We start from the raw sequence: 21777 nt of genomic DNA on the forward strand, positions 1-21777 counted from the left end.
TTTTTTTTGCAGCTAGTCATGGGTGAACCAGCTTGTTCTCTCATTTTCTGCATTTCTTGTTTTAAGAGCCAGCCCGCATCCGATCATATCCAGCCTCTGGTTAACTTTCCCGTGGCGATGTGCGCATGCACACAGCCAGAGGTGCTTCTCACAGCACACGCGGCCACCTCCAAGGAATCGAGCTCTTTTTGTGGTTTGATGATCTGAAAGGCACGATGCTCGTATTTTCTCGCCTGGAAAAAAAAAGGAATTTCTTTCTTAAGTGTTCGCACGCACAGGGCAAACAGCTTCGTGAGTCCCACAGCCTTTGTTCCCCATGCCTAGGGGTGTACTCCTGCGCTCTCGGATAAACCCTTCTGAAGTGCGTCACTTCAAACACAGGTTGCGTTTCCCATCAGTGGAGTTGGATAGGATCAGGTGTTGGCTTGCCTTGGTCATAACGAAGTTGAAAATCCCATTTTCCTCTCCTGAACATTCCCGAGAGTAACCTCAGTCCTGCAAACATTAGATTTTAATCTAATTTTTATTTCCCCCACTTCTAATCAGTATATATTGTCTCCTTTTATGAATAAAGGATGTCATTAAAATGGAGAGATGTGAGCTGATTGAAATATCAGGGTATGTCTCAGATGTGGGTGGTTTTCTAATTTGAATATTGATGTGGTCCTTTAGCCCAACAGAACCTGGCTCCACCTATGCCTGCCTGCCACCATGAGATCACCGTGAACCGTCAACAGCGCTACTTCCGCATCCCCTTCATCCGGCCTGCAGACCAATACAAAGATCCCCAGAACAAGAAGAAGGGCTGGTGGTATGCCCATTTTGATGGACCCTGGATCGCCCGGCAAATGGAGCTGCACCCGGACAAACAGCCTATTCTGCTGGTAGCAGGTATTCCCAGGCGCTCAGGGCTGGTTTCATGCATCAGGCTTGGTCTTGGACTAAATTATAATGTTAATAGTAATCTTCTGTTAGAAGTAACTTTGCAGGCGTTTTGGATCATGTGCAAGTGTGTGTGCTGTGCTGTCTTCTCAGGGAAAGACGACATGGAGATGTGTGAGTTGAGCCTGGAGGAGACGGGCCTGACCCGCAAGCGCGGCGCTGAGATCCTGCCGCGGCAGTTTGAGGAGATCTGGGAGCGCTGTGGCGGTATTCACTACCTGAAGAGCGCCATCGAGAGCAAGCAGGCGCGACCCACTTACGCCACGGCTATGCTCCAGACCTTGCTCAAGTGAAGGAACCCCACAGCCTCATGTCTCCATGTCAGACCTTCCTGTCTGTGGATTGGTAGACTTTGCAGTAGTGACCAAGGGCTGAAAAGAAGGGACCTCTTTGTGGTGGCGGACAGCTGGAAAATGCTCGTTTCCATAAGGGCTTATGACCTTCTGTAGGTGGGATTTTGTTTTTTAAAATTGAAGGAGTTCTTTCTGTATTTCTGTCAGTCGTATTGTTTTGTTTTTGGTTTGTATCATTTTTGCTGTGGTCATTTGCATTTATCCGCTCTTTTCAGAATTGTTCTGTAGCACACTCGTTTTGAGCTTCATGTACTTCAGGTATTTGCATCACTAATCTGTAACTTTTGCCATTGGTCTTAAAGAATTGGGGGTCATTTGTTACTCAGACTTTTGCCTTTGGAGTAGGAAAAAGGTTGTTCTTGTAAATGTCTTCATCCCTGATCATCCATCAGTCTTGATGATGGATTCTCTGATGATGGATTGTTTCATCTTCTTAATTGTGGACCAATAATTGTTTCTGAGTTGTGTGATTTATTATATGGAATTTGTAAATTCATTTTGGACTTCACTGTTTATATCATTGCATTGTCAGTCCTAGGCCTGTAACCAGTAGAACTGCTGTTCCAGATTCATACTGGGATGTTTTGAAGTTTCCAAAAACTTCAATTTCTCTGATTAGTCATTTTTGTCTTTCATTTATTCTTGTCTTTTGTGCACTTCAAACAGAATTTCCAACATACTGTACTACATATTTATTAATTGGTAGGTCCTTATTTTTTCAGATAATTTCATCATGTAGCATTATGAAAATGTTAAAATGTGAGTAAACAGACTCGCAGCACAAATAATTTGTTAGGTTTAAAATCACAAAACAAAAATTGTCCATTGGAAAAGCTTGACCTGGGAATGAAAAAGTGATGTGTGACATGTGCAGCCTTTACCCAGACTGGGCCAGTTTTGACTGACATTTGTCAGTGTCACTCATTTTATTGCAATAGTCATTCCATTAGTTCCATTGGATTGGAATAAACACATTCCATAGGAAAATGTTTGGACTGTTTTGTACTGTGCATATTTGACAGCCTGCATGGTAACCATACAGTAATTACAAATGTTTACTAGGTACATGGAATACACAATATAAATTCTTAGAGAACATAACACATTCAACATTCTACTGTTTAAGCTTTTTTACTGCAACATATTTGCAGATAAAAAAACCCTCCTCATCTGTGTGTTGTGGTCTGGGTTTCAAAACACATGATTGGCAAGATATTTACATGCAAAAGCTAGGTTTCTTTTTTAGTACAATTTTATTATGTATTCTGACAGAATCTTAGGTTAATATTCTCTAGGAGTTTGAATAGTTAAATAACAAAAAAAGTAGCACTTTATTTTTGATTATTGTCTCATCACTTATTAAAAAAAAAGGGACCATTTCAGTACAGAGCTATATTCTAAAATATCAACAAATGGATCTATTTTTTAATAAATACCTCACTATGAGGGGAAGACAATAGCCTGTGACAAGCACACAAAAATCCAACAGATTACAAATTTCAAACAATACATTTTCTGCTCATGGTTGTTGATAATGGACCATTTGTTATCTTCATTGAGAACACAACTGGTTCTAGAGAATTGCCATATATGCTACAAATCCAATATAGTGAGGTTTAGTATGGCTGCTCTGAAAACCAGTGTAGACCACTACAGACATGGATGGTCATTGAATTGTCATCATAAAACGGTCACGTTCAACCCTTCACTATCAGGTCTCCTCAAAGGATGAGAAGCCCTTTGCCCGTTGGACAGCCATGTCTGGAAAAGCGAAAAGGAGAGAGACCACTTTAACATCAAGAGCTAATAAACCCTAACGAGATACAATAACAGCATTACGTAGCGGCTAAATAAGATTTCATTTTTTTTCACATGACTATCTGAGACAATTGACTCTAATTGTCCATTTTCATTTAACTATGAGGGGCACTTGGTACAGAGCTGGGAGAAGGAGAACTATTAGACTGTTAGCTACCTGATTTTTGAATCATGGTACCATAAGTTGTTCTTCCACAGTAAGGATACATTTTAAAGCAGACATCCTGTGATAGACAGTAAAATTGCTCATTGTTTTGTAAATGCTCAGCAGCATGAGGACACATACCGAAAGTCAAGTCATTCTTTCAAGCAGTCCTTTCTCAGAATCCTGATGGATTTGAGCTGTTCACATGCTTTGTAGCTAATCTTTCACATTAGACATAAATCTATATATATTTTTCTCTTTTCTTTCATTATGTTCTGTTGGTGACAGAACCTGGACTGCTATGCTGATGAAAATAACTTTCACTTTTGAGCTTCATCAATTTTTTGGACAAAATACGAAAACTGGGGTGGGCTTGATATGTACGCCTCACTCCTACCACAAAAAAGCTGGTGTACGTGTAATGGCGACCCAAAAGAATACGAGGGAAGTCCAGATTCCAAAAGCAGTAAAGGAGAAAGAGGCTAGAAGCACCTGAGGTGTGCAGGGTATAACAGTGTTTTCTAAGCAGGGTAGCTAACCAAGTTTATCAACACTGTTAGCAGATGATTGAAAGCAATTAGTGCTTTCACTTGTCTGTATTTTTCATATGCATAATGTTTGGAGATAGAAACATGAAAATCCATCTTCAATTACAAATGGCTCTTAACGGCTCCTGTAATTTTTCTGCCATTTGCAAAGGTTTAGATTTTGCTAGACATCTATACATTTAAGAAAAGTGTGGGCTTGCCTCATGATGTGATAAGCAATGGTGGAAATCAACCATTTCTGACCTTTTGTAGAGTTTTCTGGGCATCTGTAGATAGATTTGTAGGCTGTTATGAATTTAAGGCAAATTCCTGCATTGGTTAGCTCTAACGCTGTGACCTGGGTAAGCTAAAGGATAAGAAAGCATTTTTTTTTGTTGTTGTTGCAGTGACTTGTTATGCCAGAGAGACATTACTTGAGTAGCATGTTGCAAAGGAAATACTCACAATCATTAGCCATGACAATGAAGTAACTACAAAGACACAAATAACAAAAGCAAATATCTAGACAGTACATTCCCTCTGAGTATTCTCTCATGAGAAATGCATTTTCAAGGGTGATATTAAGGTTGGGGACCTTAGTAAACAACCCCATTCATTCACAGTTCACAGCAGTTCAGCTTACAGAATGACACCTTTCTCTGGTATGTGACAAAATGTACAGTGAAAAATAATTTCATGGGATAATTTAATGACTTTATCAGACATTTCATACATTTTGTGTGTATCCTACCAGGCAACGCAGGTAAGGATACCTTTAATAACAAACTAATGCATGGATTTTGACACATTTATTTTTCTTTAACTGACAAATATATAGTTCACTACGGTCAGATGAGAAATGGTAATGTTTCTGTTTCCTCTTTCCTCTGTTTTATTTAGTCTGCCTCGTACAACCCTCCTGACATTTCCACTTTATTTCAATACAAAAGCAAAAAAATGTAAAAAGAAATCTTAACAAAAGATTTGTGCAGTTCATGGGATATGCGTCAGCTGATGAAATATGTTAGTTATGAGTTCTGGTTAAGAATAAATTTACCTCAATGCTAAGGTGTATGTTTTCAACCGACTGAAACTGATTAGAAAGTTGAGATGACCCAGCATCAGAGCTCTTGGGATAGCTGATGCTTGACACATGAGTCAAGATATCCTCATAATTCTCAAAAACTGGATTCACTCTCAGTCTGCCCTCATGGGGAGGAAAGAGGGTGAATGTTTAGAATGCAAAGGACATGACATTTTTAACAACAAAACATTTTAATAAGACAACTTACCATTGCATGTTAATGTCTGTGAAAAAGATGGAAATGTCTAAAACAAAACAAATAGGGAGAAACTTAAATAAATAAACAAGTTACACTAGTGTCACTGTCTTTCTGATCCGTATCCATTTATTGTTAATGAAAACCAAGATGCCTATTACAGCACACAGCTGTTTCACCAGACAGGCAGTGAAAAGGAGTGGGTCAGCTGGCAGAGACATCAGTTCACTCCAGTGCTCGCCACGATAGTTCCAGAATTTACCTTCAGGGCATCTAAAAATAGTTAAAGGAGACACATTAGAGGAATCAAGGGTGTCTTGCCATCACACACTGAGGTGGTGTCACAATGTCCCAAGTGAACAGGAAGTTAAAATTAAAAACGTTCAGATAAAAAGTACACTGTACAGTACTAGAAAAAGGATTTCTAAAATTTTTTCAACATATATTAGAGAAAGGGAAACTGATTGGGCTGCTTTGATGTACCTGCAGTTTACTACATGGCCTTGTATGATCTCACATCGTCCCCCATTGAGGCAGTAGTTGGGCTGGAGGTTGCAGATGCTCTGACAGGGCAGACCATGGACTGTGCTGTAGCCAGGATCACCCAGACACTCCACATCTGTGCTCTGTGTGTTAACTGTGCACTGGGAGAACTCGCTGCAGTCCACGTACGTGCCTGGATCGCCCTGACCTGGAGACGATCAAGAAGACGGATTACTGGCAGCCTCGACTCCTTTTGTTCGGATTCTCTTTCTACAGCACATATTCTCTCAGCTGTATCAGGGCTTTTGGTAATGTCCAAAACACTTTCTCCTTTCCTGAGGCAGCATTTACCAGCTGGGCATCGATTTTGATTCCTAGTGTCTTGGATGTGGCATTGCAAAAGTCTTTGAGCACACACTGCGCGACTTTAGTGGTGTTATGCGGGACCACTGTTTTGCTGTTCAATAACAAGCTGCCATGTTTGAAGTTTAGGATCTTGAGCTCCTTGAAGCCAGTCAGATTGGATTGCAGATATGAGAGTAGCTACAGAGGTGAAGGGAATGAAATGTCAATGAGATTTTTTAGCATCTCTGATCTAATATCTATAGACCTGATTACTTTTGACTGATGTGCTTCAATATTCTGCAGTCTTTGTCTGCCTTAACGTAGTTGCAACATGTAACTTTCCGCTCTCTCACAATCAGAATCCTTTCATTTTTAAACATGACATACACAGAGGTAAGTGGCCTAGGACTGATTACTAATTTGATGCTTGGGGGCAAAGTGTAGTTTCACCAGTTGGTACCTAAAACTAAACAATTTTAGCAGGTGTCTGCATTTGATTTTAAATCCTGGCTTATTCTTTCCACCTCTTTCATGGCAGTATGTGTTAGCGAGTGGTACTGGAGAGAAGGGGAGTTTGAGGAGAATTTAGAGCAGCTGAGTCACCAGAGCTGTTCAAAGATTTCAGGAGTCTAATTTGAACGATTTGTACGTTTTAGGTTAAAAGAAATGTATGCCTGATTAGGTTCAAAAGGCACAAACATAAGGTTTACTTTCTCTCTGTACATTTAGTTATTTAGTTATTGATTTAGGGACTCGCACTGTGAAAGGATAAACACAGAACAAGGTGAAACTCACAAATAGTTTGTTTTTGCTCTGTACCTGCATACCAAGAAATAATTAGCATTAAGCAATCTATGCCAGTCTCTCCTTCACTGCTTGGGCACAGTGTCAGGACAGCAGAGGTCAATGCCTCCGTACAGAGCACCCCATGATTCAAAAGCCTGGCCTAGTAACAGTTCACTTTAGCTGATGGCAGCATTATAGGCTGACCCTTGCTAACCCTTCAAGGGTTCAGGCTGCTAATTAACTAGCAACTCTGGAAGTTCAGGAGGTTAAAATGAAGCAGGAATATGTATATAAAACAGATATGCAAGTGACTCCAATGCTTAAACAGTGGAGTACTTAGAACATCATAATGCCCCCAACTGACTCAAAGACTCAGGAAGATGTGCAAGTTTTAGTTTATGTACTGAGTCATATAGTAAGTTGCAGTCCATCAGTAACTGGCTGTTGCTCACATCACAATTGCATGCAGTGTTTCATTTTGAAATGGCCTACCAATGTTGTCCTAATTTAAGTGTACCACTTAAATATTTATATTTCTTACTTGACTTTTAGAAGTATCAAAGTTCAGTCAGTTTTTGTCTCTCAAACCATCAAGGGCAGGAGTAAAGAAGGGGCCTACAGCTCTGAATAACTAACGTCTAGCGCTATATTGGTGTTAATATATGAGATGTCTGATGCAGACTACTATGGTGATGAATGTGCTATGCAGGTGTCTCTATGGGAAAATCTTTATTCGTTTGCCTGTGGCAATCTGAAAACTTTCCAAGTTGAATTCAGTTTTTAGGAAAGACAAATGGAAAAGTCTTTTGCAACAAAGTTAAATAATCCTATTTATGAAGCAAAAGATAATTTAATGGTCATTCAGTTTTATCACTTATCAGTAAAGATTTATTTCTGACCAATTTTAAGTTTTGTAGTTGATGTAAAGGATCTTTAAGCTTCACACATCTCCAACTAAAGCAAGGTTTTGCACCACAAGTTTGTGCAACCTCCTTTCATAGGAGACAATTTCAAATCCTCTAAAGCTCCAAGGCTCTTATGAATTTCTTACTCCTTTCTTATGTCAAGTTAATACAGAACACTGCAGCCATGCCACATTAATACTGTTTATTAATAGCATTCGTAAATTCCACATGTGCTTCAGGAAAGAGTCCACAAAAGACTGACTTTGCTGTCTAAGCAGTAGTGAGTATAAGCTTCTTAGTCATTCAAATTACTGATGTACTTTATCCATTCTATCAGGCAAAATTTAAATCAGCACAGTCCACTGACCAGGCAATTCCTGCAATGCAATATCATCTCAGTTTGGATAAGCAGTTTTGCTATTTACATACTGTGAGTAAAAAAAACAAAACAAATTACCTAATAACATTTCAGAGCATATATATGGCTGTAATACCTGTACAGCATGTACACCCACACACTCACTGGCCACTTTATTAGGTACATCTGTTCAACTGCTCGTTAATGCAAATATCTAATTAATCAACCACACTGCAGCAAATCAATGCATTTAGGCATGTAGACATGGTCTAGACGACCTGCTGAAGTTCAGACTGAGAATGGAAGGTGGGAAAAAAGAATAGGGAAGAAAGATGATTTAAGTGACTGTGAATGTGTCATAGTTCTTGGTGCTAGATCGGTTGAGTGCTTCAGAAACCGCTGATCTACTGGAATTTTCACACATAACCATCTCTAGGGTTTACAGAGAATGATCCAAAAAAGTGAAAATATCCAGTGAGTGACAGTTCTCTGGACCAAAGTGCCTTGTTGATGCCAGAGTTCAGAGGAGAATGGCCAGACTGGTTTGAGCCGAAAGAAAGGCAACAGTAATTCAAATAGCCACTTGTTACAACTGAGCTACACAGAGGGGCTCTGAACGCACAATATGTCGAACCTTGAAGCAGAGCGCCTATAGCAGCAGGAGACCACACCGGGTGCCTCTCCAGTCAGCTTATAACAGGCAACTGACGACACAATTTGCACAGGCTCATCAAGTTGGGACAATAGAGTGGAAAGAAGGATTGGTCAGAATTTGGTGCATATATATATTTACAATATAAAAGCATGGATCCATCCTCCCTTTTATCAATAGCTCAGGTGGCATAATGGTGGAGGGATATTTTTTGGCACACATTGGGCTACTTAATTCCAAGCATTGTTTAAATGCTACAGACTACCTGAGTATTCTTCCTGTCCATGTCCATCTCAGTTGTCACGTCTACAGGCCGGAGCGTTCCCCGTTTCCCAGGCAACCTTGTAATTTCCAGGTTTTCATCATTCTCTATGGTTCCCTGTCTCCTCTTTGTCTCCACCTGTTTCTAGTTTATCCCTGATTACAGTCTTATAAAAACCCCGTCCCTACGTATCTTGTTTGTCGGTCATTGCTTCTCATCATTTCTGGTTAGCTTTCGTTTGTCCTCACTCCTTCGCTGTTATGTGTTTGGTAATATGTCTCCCATGGTTGCTTGCTCCTATGTGTCTGTTTAGATCTCTTTTGTACTCTCCCTCTGTGTTTGCCGTCTACGCTGCCTTTTCCGTTAATGTTTACCTGTTATTGCTGTCTGTCTTTCATTCTGTTCAGTGTTTATTTGTTATTAAAACTTGGTATGTCTTCTCTCTGTCACGCTTGTTATGGCTTCCCTCGTCAGTTCCGTTTCACATAACATCCAAGACGCCGGCACTTCGCACGTGTGTTCGCCCTCGCTCACCTCCCCTTCCACGTTACACTAAGTGTATTCATCTTCTATTGGCTGCTTCCAGCAGAATGACACACTTTGTCACAAAACTCAAATCATCTCAAATTTGTTTTGTGAAAAATGACAGTGAATTTAATGTACTCATATGGCCTCCACAGTCCCCAGATCTCAATACAAAAGAGCACCTTTGGGATGTGGTTGAACGGGAGATTCCGTGTAATGCTATCATGTCAATATGGATCACAATCTCTGAGGACTAACTAATAAAGTGGCCAATGAGTGTATATAAATGCCCCCCCCAAATATATTTATATTGTATAGTATTACTTGCTATACAGTTTTCATTTTCTTTATCTACCCATAGTATATTCACTGTGTATTCTATGTTTGCTGATGGAACACTGTAATTTTCCTTTTGGGATTAAAGAAATGTGTTACCTTTAAACCAACTAAAATGCATTATCAGTAGCCTTTTCTGATTTAGACATAAGCCAGAACCTACAGTAGTTGATTTGATCAGTGCCATACATTTTTCCCTTTGCATAGTAAAAAATGGGCAATGCAGCGCAAATATAATCCATTGCAAATCGTGCGCAAATCGAGCAGGTTTGCAGCTCAGGCAGCCACAATCGTTAAGCCTATGTGTGGCTCCAATTACAGTATCTTTTTCCATCTTTTACTATAAGGTTTGTTTTCCCCCGTGTCTTTCAAATCCTCATGTCTCCCTCTGTTGTTCAGCTTTGCTAACAAATACATTTAATAAAGGTAAATAATTTCAAGCTTTTAAATTTGTTTTAGGAATGGAAATAAAATCACCCTGCTGCTATTTGTCAACCAATTATTAAATAATTAACACTCTAGGTTTTAAATACACAGGCCCAACAGCTAAATGAGCACAGGGGTGTTTGCTATGTAGACTGTGCTTTGGTCAATGTAATGTTTCTTAGTTCTGCTAGTGACAGAGCAAATCTGAGACTAATCACTGTAGAGGATTAAAGAGAGACTCATTTGGAGGTACTGCTGTTGATGCTAATGTCTCCTCTCACTTCCGTTGCTGGAGGCCTCTGAGTTTAGCAAGGCATTGGGTTCAGAGAATTTCTGGATTAAAAAAATTAACTGGCGGATTGATTAAACACATGAATTTAATTTTTGCATTCAGTGCTTCTGAGACCAATCTTGAAGTGCTCTTATCCTGCCCAAATGCCCCTTCTGGTCCAGCGCCCGCCAAAGCTGAGCCAAACAGAGAACACGATTTCAAGCTAGGGTGTGTTGAGAGATGGGATAAGACATAAAAATGTAGACTGCCAGAAAGTCTTTGAGTACCTGTCTGATGTAGCACTCTTTACAACAAACAGTGTTTATTGCGCCTTTGCCTGTTTAAGTAGGATAGGAAAGATTCAGGAAAAAATGAACCCAAGCTTTTGTAGAAAAATTAAGTAAACAATTTGGGATATTTTCAGGCCACTTATAGCCTTTTTTGCTATTAATTCTGAATTCCCTCTTACAAAATCTGCTTCCAGTCAGTAAACAAGAGACAAAAATGCATGGAGTAGAACATATAAGAGCCTTGCCATCCTGCTTAGTAATCTTACCGGGGATAAAAAATGGCATAATTGATGATGTTGCCTCTCTATGTAAAACTCCGTACTGTACTGTAACAAATTCTCAAAATTGAGGATTGTACTGAAATACATGTACTGACTACTTCAAAGGAATTTAGGTTCTGTGACCCAGCTGTCATTTCAGACACCTTTGATGGGTAATCCAAAGTAGAACTCCTTTTAGCTCCTTAAAAAAAAAGGAGTTCTCACTGGAAGTAACATCTGCAAAGTCATCCTACTACAGAGAAAAATTCAAGTCATCATCATCTGATCCACGCAAGCTCTTCACTATTTTTTCTTCTCTCCTTAATCCTCCCCCTCCCCCTCCTTCCTCATCTCTTACTCTGGAGAATTTTATCACCTTCTTTGAGGAGAAGGTTGCAGCAATCCTCCAGTCCTTTTCCTCTGTTCCCACTCCTCCAACCAACATTCCCCAACATCCAACTCTCTGACTTCTTTTTCTCGTCTCTCCACAGATGAAACTCTTCAACTCCTGACTTCCAGCAATCTGACTACATGTCCGCTGGATCCAATTCCTTCTGCTCTGTTCCAGACAATTGCAAAAGATCTGCTACCTTTCATCTCTGTCATCATCAACAACTCCTTATCTTCTGGATACGTGCCTACTGCATTTAAAACCGCCAGGGTAATGCCAATCCTCAAGAAGGCCACACTTGACAGCTCCAGCATTACCAACTACAGACCGGTATCACTTCTCTCTTTCCTCTCAAAAGCCCTCGAACGAGCAGTTTATAATCAATTTTCTCCTTTTCTCACCCAGAACCAGCTGCATGATCCCAATCAGTCTGGCTACAAACCAGCACATTCTACAGAAATGGTCCTCATAGCAGTGACTGAGAAACTTCATGCCACTAAAGCTGCCAAACAGTCATCTGTTTTGATTCTTCTAGACCTTTCAACAGCTTTATTGGGCCCCCTTCTCTTCTCTTTGTATACTCATTCTCTTGGTGATGTAATATCTTCTCATGGTTTCTCCTACCACTGCTATGCTAATGACACTCAATTATTTCTTTCTTTTCCACCCTCTGACACGCAGGTCTCCAGACGTATCTCGGCATGCTTGACTGACGTTGCGTCATGGATGACAGCCCACCACTTGAAGCTCAACCCCAGTAAAACTGAGCTTCTGTTCATCCCAGGTACTCCCAACCCTTACCATGACCTCACTGTTTCCTTTGAGAACTCCCTGGTATCACCATCCAAAGCTGCCCATAGCCTGGGCTTAACTTTGGACAACCAGTTGTCATTCTCAACTCCTGTTTCTAATCTAACCCGGTCCTGCAGATTCCTCCTTAGTAACATATGAAGGATTCGACTCTTTCTTTCGCAGGAAGCTACCGAGGTGCTTGTGCAGTCTCTTGTGATCTCAAAGCTAGACTACTGCAACTCGCTACTTGCTGGTCTCTAAGAGCCATCAAACCTCTACAGCTTGTCCAGAATGCAGCAGCACGACTGGTCTTCAATCATCTGAAGTTCACATGTTACTCTACTGCTGCGCTCCCTTCATTGGCTCCCTGTAGCTGCACGCATCAGATTTAAAACCTTGATGCTTGCCTACAAAGCCAAAAATGGACCAGCCCCTTCATACATGAGGTCAATAGTCAAAGCCCGATCCGTACCTTGTGTACTTTGAACCTCAAGTACGGCTTGGCTTGAAATACCTTGCTTCAGGTCTCATGGATGACAAGCATCTGTCCTGGCTCCAAGATGGTGGAATGAACTCCCACTTGCTGTCCGGACAGCAGAGTCCCTTGCAGTCTTCAAACACAGACTAAAGACCCATCTATTTGCAGAATATTTAAAGAACAACTGATGCTGCTCCCATATTGACTGACTAATTTAGTACTTTAGGGTATTGTTTATGTTGTTTAACAAACTCTAGCACTTATTGTTTATAGCACTTATCATTGTTTAAGATAGACCTTATGTATTTTGCACTTTTAGATATCAGCATTCATCCCTGTATTCTATAGTATTCTAGTTCATTGGTATGTTTAATTCTAACCTACTGTACTGTACTTGGATATATTCTATGAGTAAATGACAAAGCACTTTTGTAAGTCGCTCTGGATAAGAGCATCTACTAAATGCCATAAATGTAAATGTATGGCAATGACATTGCAATGGAAATGTATTTATTTTGTATTTTTTAAAATTTGTATGCATGTTTTCATTTCATGTTGTAGGACACAGTATTCATGCCACATTTGCTCTGTAAAGAGAAACATTACCTTCAGTTATTTGAACCAGCTTAGTGATCAGATTTCCATCTTTGCGTTCCTCTACTCTGAGGCCTTCATTTGGTTCAAGTGAAGATTGCTCCATATAGGCTGCAAATGTAGTTGTGGGATCCCAGTGCTTGGATATCCCATGTCTCGTACTCTCTATTGTCTCCTCGTCCTTCCTCCTGTGGATTCCATTAGTAGAGGCATCTTTTTCAGAAATTCTTGTGTTTCTAATACTTCCACCAGAAATGAGCCCTGTAGCGGCTGTGCTAATGTCACCAGGTAGATATCTTCTGCTCTCTTTTGGTAGGTCTGAAAGGTTATTTCATATGGTATGGTTTGGATTCTGTATATAACACGAAGGTGCTTTGCTCTAAATTGCACTGACTTTATATACCTGTTTCAAGGCTGAGGGAGTGAATGTCCAAAGGCAGCGATGGTTCCTCACTCAGAGCATTCACTACCTTGTTCTTCAGGGCTGTTTCTGCACCAGAGTGACCAGACTCTATTCCTAGAGAGCTACCTTCTATCTCAAACACCACAGCATATTGTGGAGCACCACCTCCAGAGCTAATCCCAGTTATTTTGATTAGATAAAGAGAGATTGTACCAGTTAATTTAACAACTTTGTAGACCATACTTTAGATCAGTGACATTAATGTCACTGTGGCAAGTTAACATCTTATAATTCTTCTATGAGGATCCAAGAACAATATTAATTGATCCCCAAGTTTGTTAATGATGTATGGAAAAAGGTTTTGTAATTAGGAATCATAATCAGTATACATAGTACTTCTGCTTCACTGCAGTTTGAGTATTCATGTTATGGATTTAGTAGAAAACAGTGCAATTGATCTCTTTGCATTGCCTAATTGAAGCACATAGCCTCTGACACTTTGTTGTGCATTTGCTAAATGATTTACTCCCCAGCATGGCCCTATGAAAGAGCCCTACTCATGCAAGAAAAGGCAATTTTCAAGTCCAGTGGAGAGTAATATCTGGATGTATCCTACAGTACAGTTGCAATTCACAGATTTCCAAGCAGTCGAATCTCCTTAAACCCAGGGAGTTTGCTGAAAATCTACAGCATCTGCACAGGCATAAATGAACATGCCTCAGCAACAGTCAGGTACTTGCAGAAATGTAACAACCTTCTCAGGTTTTAACAAAATAATAATTACAAAAATGCCATCATATCAGCATCAGTATAAACATATAAACTGGGAAACTTGGAGTCTGCATGACCTTTCACCCATAGGTTGGCTAGCCAGCAAATAATCCTACAGCCCTATTCTAGAAATCTCATGCAAGCTTTTGAAGATGCAAAATCCTCCACTGGCTTTTTTCTTGCTAGATTTACTCAAGCTCATTTCTGATTTAGCAGGGTCATACCCTTGGAGTCTGAATAAATCACAACTGGTGATTATTGCTGATCAACCCTCTATAAACTGCAGTGAATGTCAGGGACATGAAACATTGCTAAATCATGTACAAAGTCTAAGGAAACTCTGGAAAGGCTGCAGGTGAATGACAAAACCTGACTGCTGGGCACCTTTCCCACAGTCCCCACTGTAAAAAACAAACCTGTAAAAAACAAACAAACAAACTAAACTTGTTTGCTTGTTTTTGTTCTGCATACATGAGTTCAGACTGATAAATTACCCCCACTGTGAAGACTGTGGATGACATCATGATGCTGTAAGGTGTCAGGATCACTCTGCGGCTTACTGTAGTCTGGGTCCTCCACACTCACACTGAACTCTATTACGCGCTCCACTGGCTTTGCAGGAGCAGCGGCTGGGACCCCAGTCTACAGGCAACATTCTGATTCAATTCTATTTTGTCAAGTTTACATGCTTCTGAAAAAGAAAAGCCCGCAGTCTTCCCTCCATGGATTCCATGACAAAACGTTCACCAGTAGAACCTGAACCTGAAATATTAGGATTCATCAGTTAGGCAGCTAATGAAGTGTTTTGCAAGAAACACACTTTTATCCTAGATAAGTGTCAAGGACTCACATTTCTTGTGTGACAGTTGTAGCCAGGGCACTGAAAATAAAAAACCAAACTAACAAAAACCAAAAACAACAACAGAAGCATCATAAATATATTTAGAGACATTTTAAGTGTAATTTACAAGTCCAGTCTGTACAGTACAAAACTTATGAAGGATTCAGGAACTGATAATCTGCTGACTGAACATTGTGCATTTTGGAATGTGGCTTGGGTTCTTACCTCTTAGGTTCATCTTAAGCAACCATGCTCTGTGGATGACATTAAGAACTGTCACAGAAAGAAGAATATATTTGTTTCATAATATCAGAAATGTTTATCACAGTTAAAATGTTGTAATATATCCTCACCCTAGCCACTATGTCAAGGTGTTCCTGGGTGTGGTTAAAGTTTTGGTCTTCCACACACAGTGAGTCTCTCTGTTGGCATACACCCACTGATGGTACTCCATAGTGTCAGGTACTTTATCTAGAAAAATCTGGAAGGCCCTCCAAACAGCTTCCTGCAGCTTTTGTGTGAAAAAGTAATATGTTAATTACATGTTGCTGTACTAGAGGAATGTTATTGGGGCAAATTGGAGCACACGAAAAACAGGCTCAGTATGTTTGTCTTAGGACAAACTAAGCTTTATGTAGTAGGCAGTGTTATATTAGTGTAGATGTGTATATTTTAATTTACAATACTTATAAAATCTAGGTAAAAATCAAACAAACAAACAAAAACAAACAAACAAATATTTTGTCCCAGGTGAAAATATCAGTTTTTTATGTATTTTTGCATAGTGAATCAAAATATGTTTTCAGGATTCTCTATCATCCATAGCTTTTTGGCTTCCAGTATACTCACATATCATTGTATGGAGCATGGAAAAGCTGTAGCAAGGAAGGTGGCACCCTTCTGTTAGCAGACTATAGCTAGACACTGAGGAGAGACTCCTGAGGCCAAATGTAGGCAAAAACAACACACCTCCACATTTTAGACAACAGCCTTATTGATGAATAGGTAATATATACTGTACTCATTCCAAAATGTAATTGCTCCATCACTTAAAAACAAGCCTGATAAAAAAATACAATTCTAAAAGCAGATTCAAATTCAGCATGAGAAATGCTGTCCTCATATTTTCGTTTGTGTAATAAAAAAAGTTTAAGTTTTGTTGCCTGGTGTAAGTTTTATATCGTTTTTATTTATACAGTTGAATCGTCATTTAAAAGCATGCTGAAATCACAATTTAATTTACATTCATTTATTAACCTAATCATAGCCACTCAAAGATCTTTTTCCGACAGAGAATGAACTTCCTGTTTTTATTCTAAGGCTCTAAGGTCTAAGGGAACATTAAAGGCAAAAGAAATCTGAAAGGCAAACAAAGAGACAGATTGTCACTTTGATTATCTACTTTTCTCTCTCTCTTGGTTCACAGCCACTGTTTTTTTTCTTTTTTGGCCTGATTGCAGACCTGCCTTTTCTCCCACAAGGCTTCCACTGACTACTAAGTTAATAATGATTTATGAATGTGTGCGCTGTTGCAACCAAATGTGGCTCTAATGTCCACCCCCTAGTCCCAGTGTGATGTAGAGTGTCCCACCTCTCGGTTTGTAGCTTTATGGCTGCTGCTGACCTCTGCCATGCTCTCTCGAGGACACACTTTGGCCCCCATGCCGAGCCACACGGATCTCTTCACTCATGCCGGCTCCAGTCAAGCGAGACCTGGGCAGCTGACATTTGCCTGGCTAGACGTGCTGACTCTAAGAAGTGCCTCTATTTGCCATTTCTCATCCCCAAGAAAACATCACTACTGAGGTCTGGGATCAAAATGAAACCGTGTTTTTTAATTGTATCTCTCCATCATGAAGGTTTAATTTAATGATGAGTATCCAGGGACAGTGTAATTACACAAAATGGAATTCAGCCAAAGATCATTTGAGATCTATGAGGTCTGATATGTTTACTTGTCTAGCTAATACAGTCATAATCCCAAGGAAAGTCCCAGGGAACATAGTGTAAAATATTAAAAATGTTTCTATATGTGGCATCGGGGACAAGGTTCTGTGTCATCTGCAGGACAGAGAATTGGTGAATTGATGATAAAATGGTTGCACCTGTGCATGGTTTACAGTGACCTACTTATATGGGTGGGGATTTTTTTTTGGGTCCTGGTGTCAGATGCTGAGATAGAGTGGCACTTTATGACAGAGCAAGCATGAGTGAATTGTCACTAAGAGAGAAAGCAGCCTGATCCTGAGTGTTCTTCAGTCTACTCCAGTCCACCAATCAACTGGAAAGCTTCACAGGTGATCACTTATGTCATTAAATTAAAGGGTTCAGTCTTCCCAACCCCAGAGGGTTCTACACTATGTTAACAGGCTTGAGTGTTATATTTAACAGCTAACAAAGTTTGACTAAAAAATGATAGAAGTATGATAAAACACTGATGAGAAATCAACTGAATTCACCGATTAACTTATATGAAAACTGGGAATGGCAGTATGCAGTTGACAACCCTCTGCCAGGATTAACAGGTGCTATTAGTGTGTTTGATAGGTGATGGAAAATGTAGAGGGTTTATTCCTGTTTCACTTTAAGAGGGTTTCTTTATTTCCTTTATTTTCAGAAATGAACTTTGTATGGCCCACAAACAACCGATGTTTGACCTGCATTTGACCTGCATTGGAAAGTAGAAGTAACACTTAAAAAGTAAAAATAAGATCTTGGACTTGCCACGAGCCCTTGTAGCTAACTCGCCGTGCAGAGTGTGCCTCCGTTTCGGAGAGGAGTGGGCCTTACATTGTAAATGTGCCTGAAGGGCAGAAGGTTAAACAATAATTTATTCACATCTGCTCTATAAGTCTGTACCTATAAAGAACTAGTGCCCATATTTGAACTGGTTTACATATGAACATGTTATAATGCCTGATATGATAACAGGCATATGATGTATGAATATGAAAATAGTATTCCTTTCTAATATTAAACCCTATGGGCTATAAAGGCTATAAATACATAAGCTATAAAGATTTTCAAACAGTAACTAATGAGGCATAAACTAACATCAGTATGAATTAATTGATATATTTTTATGCAGGATTTCTTAAAGAACAGAAGTCAAGTACATCTGGGTTTTTTGTGAGGAGAGACATATGAGAAAGACACATGTCACATGCATGAGTGTTGGCATAAACACTTGTAGTAATGCTGCATATGAGTCACAAACTCATAAGCAGCATTTTTTGGCCTCTTTTAACATCTCTGGTTCATGTGAAAACAAGGGGTGCCATGACGATTAGGTTAGAAATTACAGTCCTGCTTTTAAAGTCACCCTTTGTCTTACCAGGCAAACTTCAGCAACCTTCTTATCACATTAAGCCACGCTTAACTGGAGCCTCACTCAGACCGGTGCCCCATAGTATTAGACCAGTTAATGACCTGAAATGAAGGATTCTTCTGTTGTTGAAGTATGCAGCTCCTAGTCACTGTGAAGGACTTGAGTAATGTGACCTATTTTCCTAAACTGAACAGGCTTGCTAAGCCAAAACATAGAAAACCATCGTTTTACAAAGATGAACATAACCAGGGTGTACTTTTGCTGTCAGCTGTCTCTCAGAGTGGGTAAGCCCCATCTGATTTACAGCTGTTGCATTGTTTACAACCACGCTGCCTGTAAACAGCACTGAAGGTTAGCACATCAGAAGAATAACACTTTGCCCCTGTGAACTACCACTAACATGACCAACAAAACCTCATGCAACTCCCCAGCCATTGCTACTTTGTAGCAATGACATTATTGTGCTTCTGAACAATTCAAGTTATCACTAGTTGTTATTGTAGGCTAGTCCATAATCAATTCAGTGTAATTTGGCTGAAGGCGTTTGACATTGTTTTGACTTCAAATAACAACAAAATATAGCAACACATTAAACACAACTGTAACTGAAGTTGATAATTGTGTTTACATGTTGACTGGTATTTGTAGGCTATATCTAAACTATCCAAACTACATTTCGTACTGTACGCACGTTACATGTATGGATAACAATAAATTGAATTGCATTGAAATTAATTGAATTGAACGTTTGAATATTGAAGTTGTTTCAATATTTAAGAAACATAGATAAATGTCACTGGTGATTGTCAATAATCAACCATTACAAACACAATTGATTTTGATTATAAATATGTTAATAAGCATGACACTTAAGGAGACTGAACAATCAATTAAATCCTGCTTGTATCAGGCAGATTGTTCCAGCGGTGCTGCATAACTGACTTGTTTTTGTTTAGGAAATATACCAGCTTTGTTAAAAAATGTTTGCCAATGGCCATAACCGAAAAACTTGTCGGGTACAAAGAAACAGTGCACATAGAAACGCGGTGAGGGCGAAGTGATGGCCGGTGTATGATGGGGGCGTGCCGTGACAAAGGAGCATGTCGTGGCCTCAGCCAGAGTCTTCTTGGACGGTCTGTGAAGGTGTCGGGTCTGCACGCTAATTGTTTACATTGGAAACCAGAGCATGGCGTCGGCGAGCTCTTATTTGCGAGCAGTGGCAAACTGGGAAGCCGGATGTGCGCGCCTTTGGTGTCAGGCTGTGTGTGTGATGTTGGGGTGCAGATGAGGAGCTCTGATGGTGAAGGGGTTCGACGAGCCAGAACAGATTAGCGCGCCCGCACGGCCACAAACACAGCGGCCTTTGTTCGCGCTACTAATGAAAGGAACGCGCGATCATAACAGCCAGGGCATACGAGCACAGGCAACCAGTTTGAAGTGCACTACAAAAGCTTCTGAACATATTGTACTTTTATGCTGTACATGAGTGCAAATGCATACCGAGATGCATACCGATGCTTGCTGGGTTCAGATGCTTATTTTGAGGGATTTTTATGATGCAGGCTATAACTGAAAAGCCCAGGTTTCAGTTATTTACACTAAGAGTGTCTTCCTCTATGTTTTAGATATTAATCCGACCAATTCAAATCATTAATCGTTCCCTCTTTTACTTTTTACTTATTTTTGGAAGGGAGTATATGTGGAAGAAAGCATGAAATAAATCAATGTCTCTTGCCAGTATTTGACATAAAAAAGGCTTTAAATATGTGCTATCATCACATGTAGGGAAAGGCTTCAAAAATTGCAATATATTCGGATGAACAGTTACAGAGCTTCGATTCAACTTCATGACAGGGTGCAAATGAAAACAACATCCTGATAACAGCATTACACCTCGCTCCTAAGTGCTTACCTTTGATTTGTGTAGCTTGCAGGGCACATAAGAAAAGGCTGAAGAATAGTCCTGTTTTCACTGGCATGATTTAGTGCTCGGATCCAAAGCTGGCTGAGCGAGGGAAATAGTCCTCAGTGGCTTATCTGGAGCCCCTTGGGTGTGGTCATTATGCTTCCAAGGATTCTGTGTTCAGGTTTCCACGGAGGGGGTTGGATGGAGGCCCAGGGTGTTAATGAAACCTGGTAGGCACTGCAGATTCCTGAGTAAGGCTCAGATCTCTGCGGGCATCCATGGCGTGGCCCAGCCCAGGCTGTGAACCACAAATGAAAGGGTGTGTGTAAATATGTGCATGCAAGAGTGCCCACAGGATCACGGAAAGTGAGGAGGTTAAAAACACAGGCGCTCGATTGAGCCTAAGCTGTTTACCACCCATTCACTCCTAATCTCCCTGGTCTTCATCCTGTTAGCTGCCTTCTGGACTAACATCTGCCAGCTAGGGCCTTTCCTCTCGAGAACTGCATGGGTTCTTGATTCCCTCTTTCTGTCTGTCTTCCTCTCTCCAGTACTCAGAGTGGCCTGTTCGAGACTGGACCCGTTCGAGACTGGACCCGTTCTGCTGCATGCCACGAGGCGCATTAGTAGGCTCTGTGCCTTATGGGAGGGAGAGTATGCTTTTCTTTCTGCTCTGAGAGTTAGAGCTCACTGCTGGACACTGTTGGAATGAGAACAGTCTTCCTCTTCTTGTGTGTGGTGGCGCACGGAGGCCTGTTGCAGCTATGTAGAGAATTACCATGCCACTGCTCTTACTAACATATAAGCACCTTTAATAATCTTTTGTGGCCCCTTTAATAATCTTTTGTGGCCAAATCCATTTGAACATTTTCTCAGAACTAGATATTAGTTTGCTTGATTGGATATTCTAAATTGTCCTGTATGATTGGGTTTCCGGTAGAGAGCACGCTGTGCGCAAAATTGGCTGCCGCTTCTCATCGGTGTGTGAGTGTTTGTGAAAGCTGCTATCTATCTGTAAAGTGTCCTTGAGTCTGAGAAAGGCACTATATAAATGTAAATGTAAATAATAATAATAATAATAATAATAATATTAATATTACACACTGAACATTTCACTACCAAGATAACTGTAACTCAGTTTTGGATTTTAATTTTGATTTGAGTGGTCATTTTGACACAGATTCATAACTGTTCAAGGAAATCAATGTTCTGAGCAGTCGCTATTTATGTTACCCAAAATGACACTGATAGTGTCATTCATAACACTATCATTTATAAGTGAATATGTGAGGGAAAGTTTTAATAAAAT

General features: G+C 40.1%; 2 protein-coding genes across 2 annotated transcripts in view; one reads left to right on the plus strand and one right to left on the minus strand.

Annotated features, from left to right (window-relative positions):
* The window catches only part of myo6b (myosin VIb), a 32224-nt gene extending 29942 nt beyond the window's left edge, over window positions 1-2282 (plus strand). The window contains exons 31-32 of the mRNA XM_035533051.1: window positions 673-891; window positions 1036-2282. Of these exons, the coding sequence (XP_035388944.1) occupies window positions 673-891; window positions 1036-1235 (419 nt within the window). The 3' untranslated portion in view covers window positions 1236-2282. The remainder of the gene's footprint in view (window positions 1-672; window positions 892-1035) is intronic.
* A 693-nt stretch (window positions 2283-2975) lies between these two features.
* On the minus strand, window positions 2976-20541 carry impg1b (interphotoreceptor matrix proteoglycan 1b). The gene is given in 17 exon segments (XM_035532896.1): window positions 2976-3056; window positions 4007-4072; window positions 4843-5002; window positions 5076-5093; window positions 5162-5338; window positions 5549-5790; window positions 5873-6091; window positions 11027-11166; window positions 13232-13432; window positions 13623-13795; window positions 14257-14315; window positions 14877-15035; window positions 15588-15661; window positions 15664-15745; window positions 16826-16923; window positions 16926-17042; window positions 20475-20541. Coding segments are annotated over 17 exon segments (2133 nt in total).
* Window positions 20542-21777: the final 1236 nt, after the last annotated feature.

Source organism: Electrophorus electricus, chromosome 13 (assembly GCF_013358815.1).
Source record: "Electrophorus electricus isolate fEleEle1 chromosome 13, fEleEle1.pri, whole genome shotgun sequence".
Classification (NCBI taxonomy): Eukaryota; Metazoa; Chordata; class Actinopteri; order Gymnotiformes; family Gymnotidae; genus Electrophorus; species Electrophorus electricus.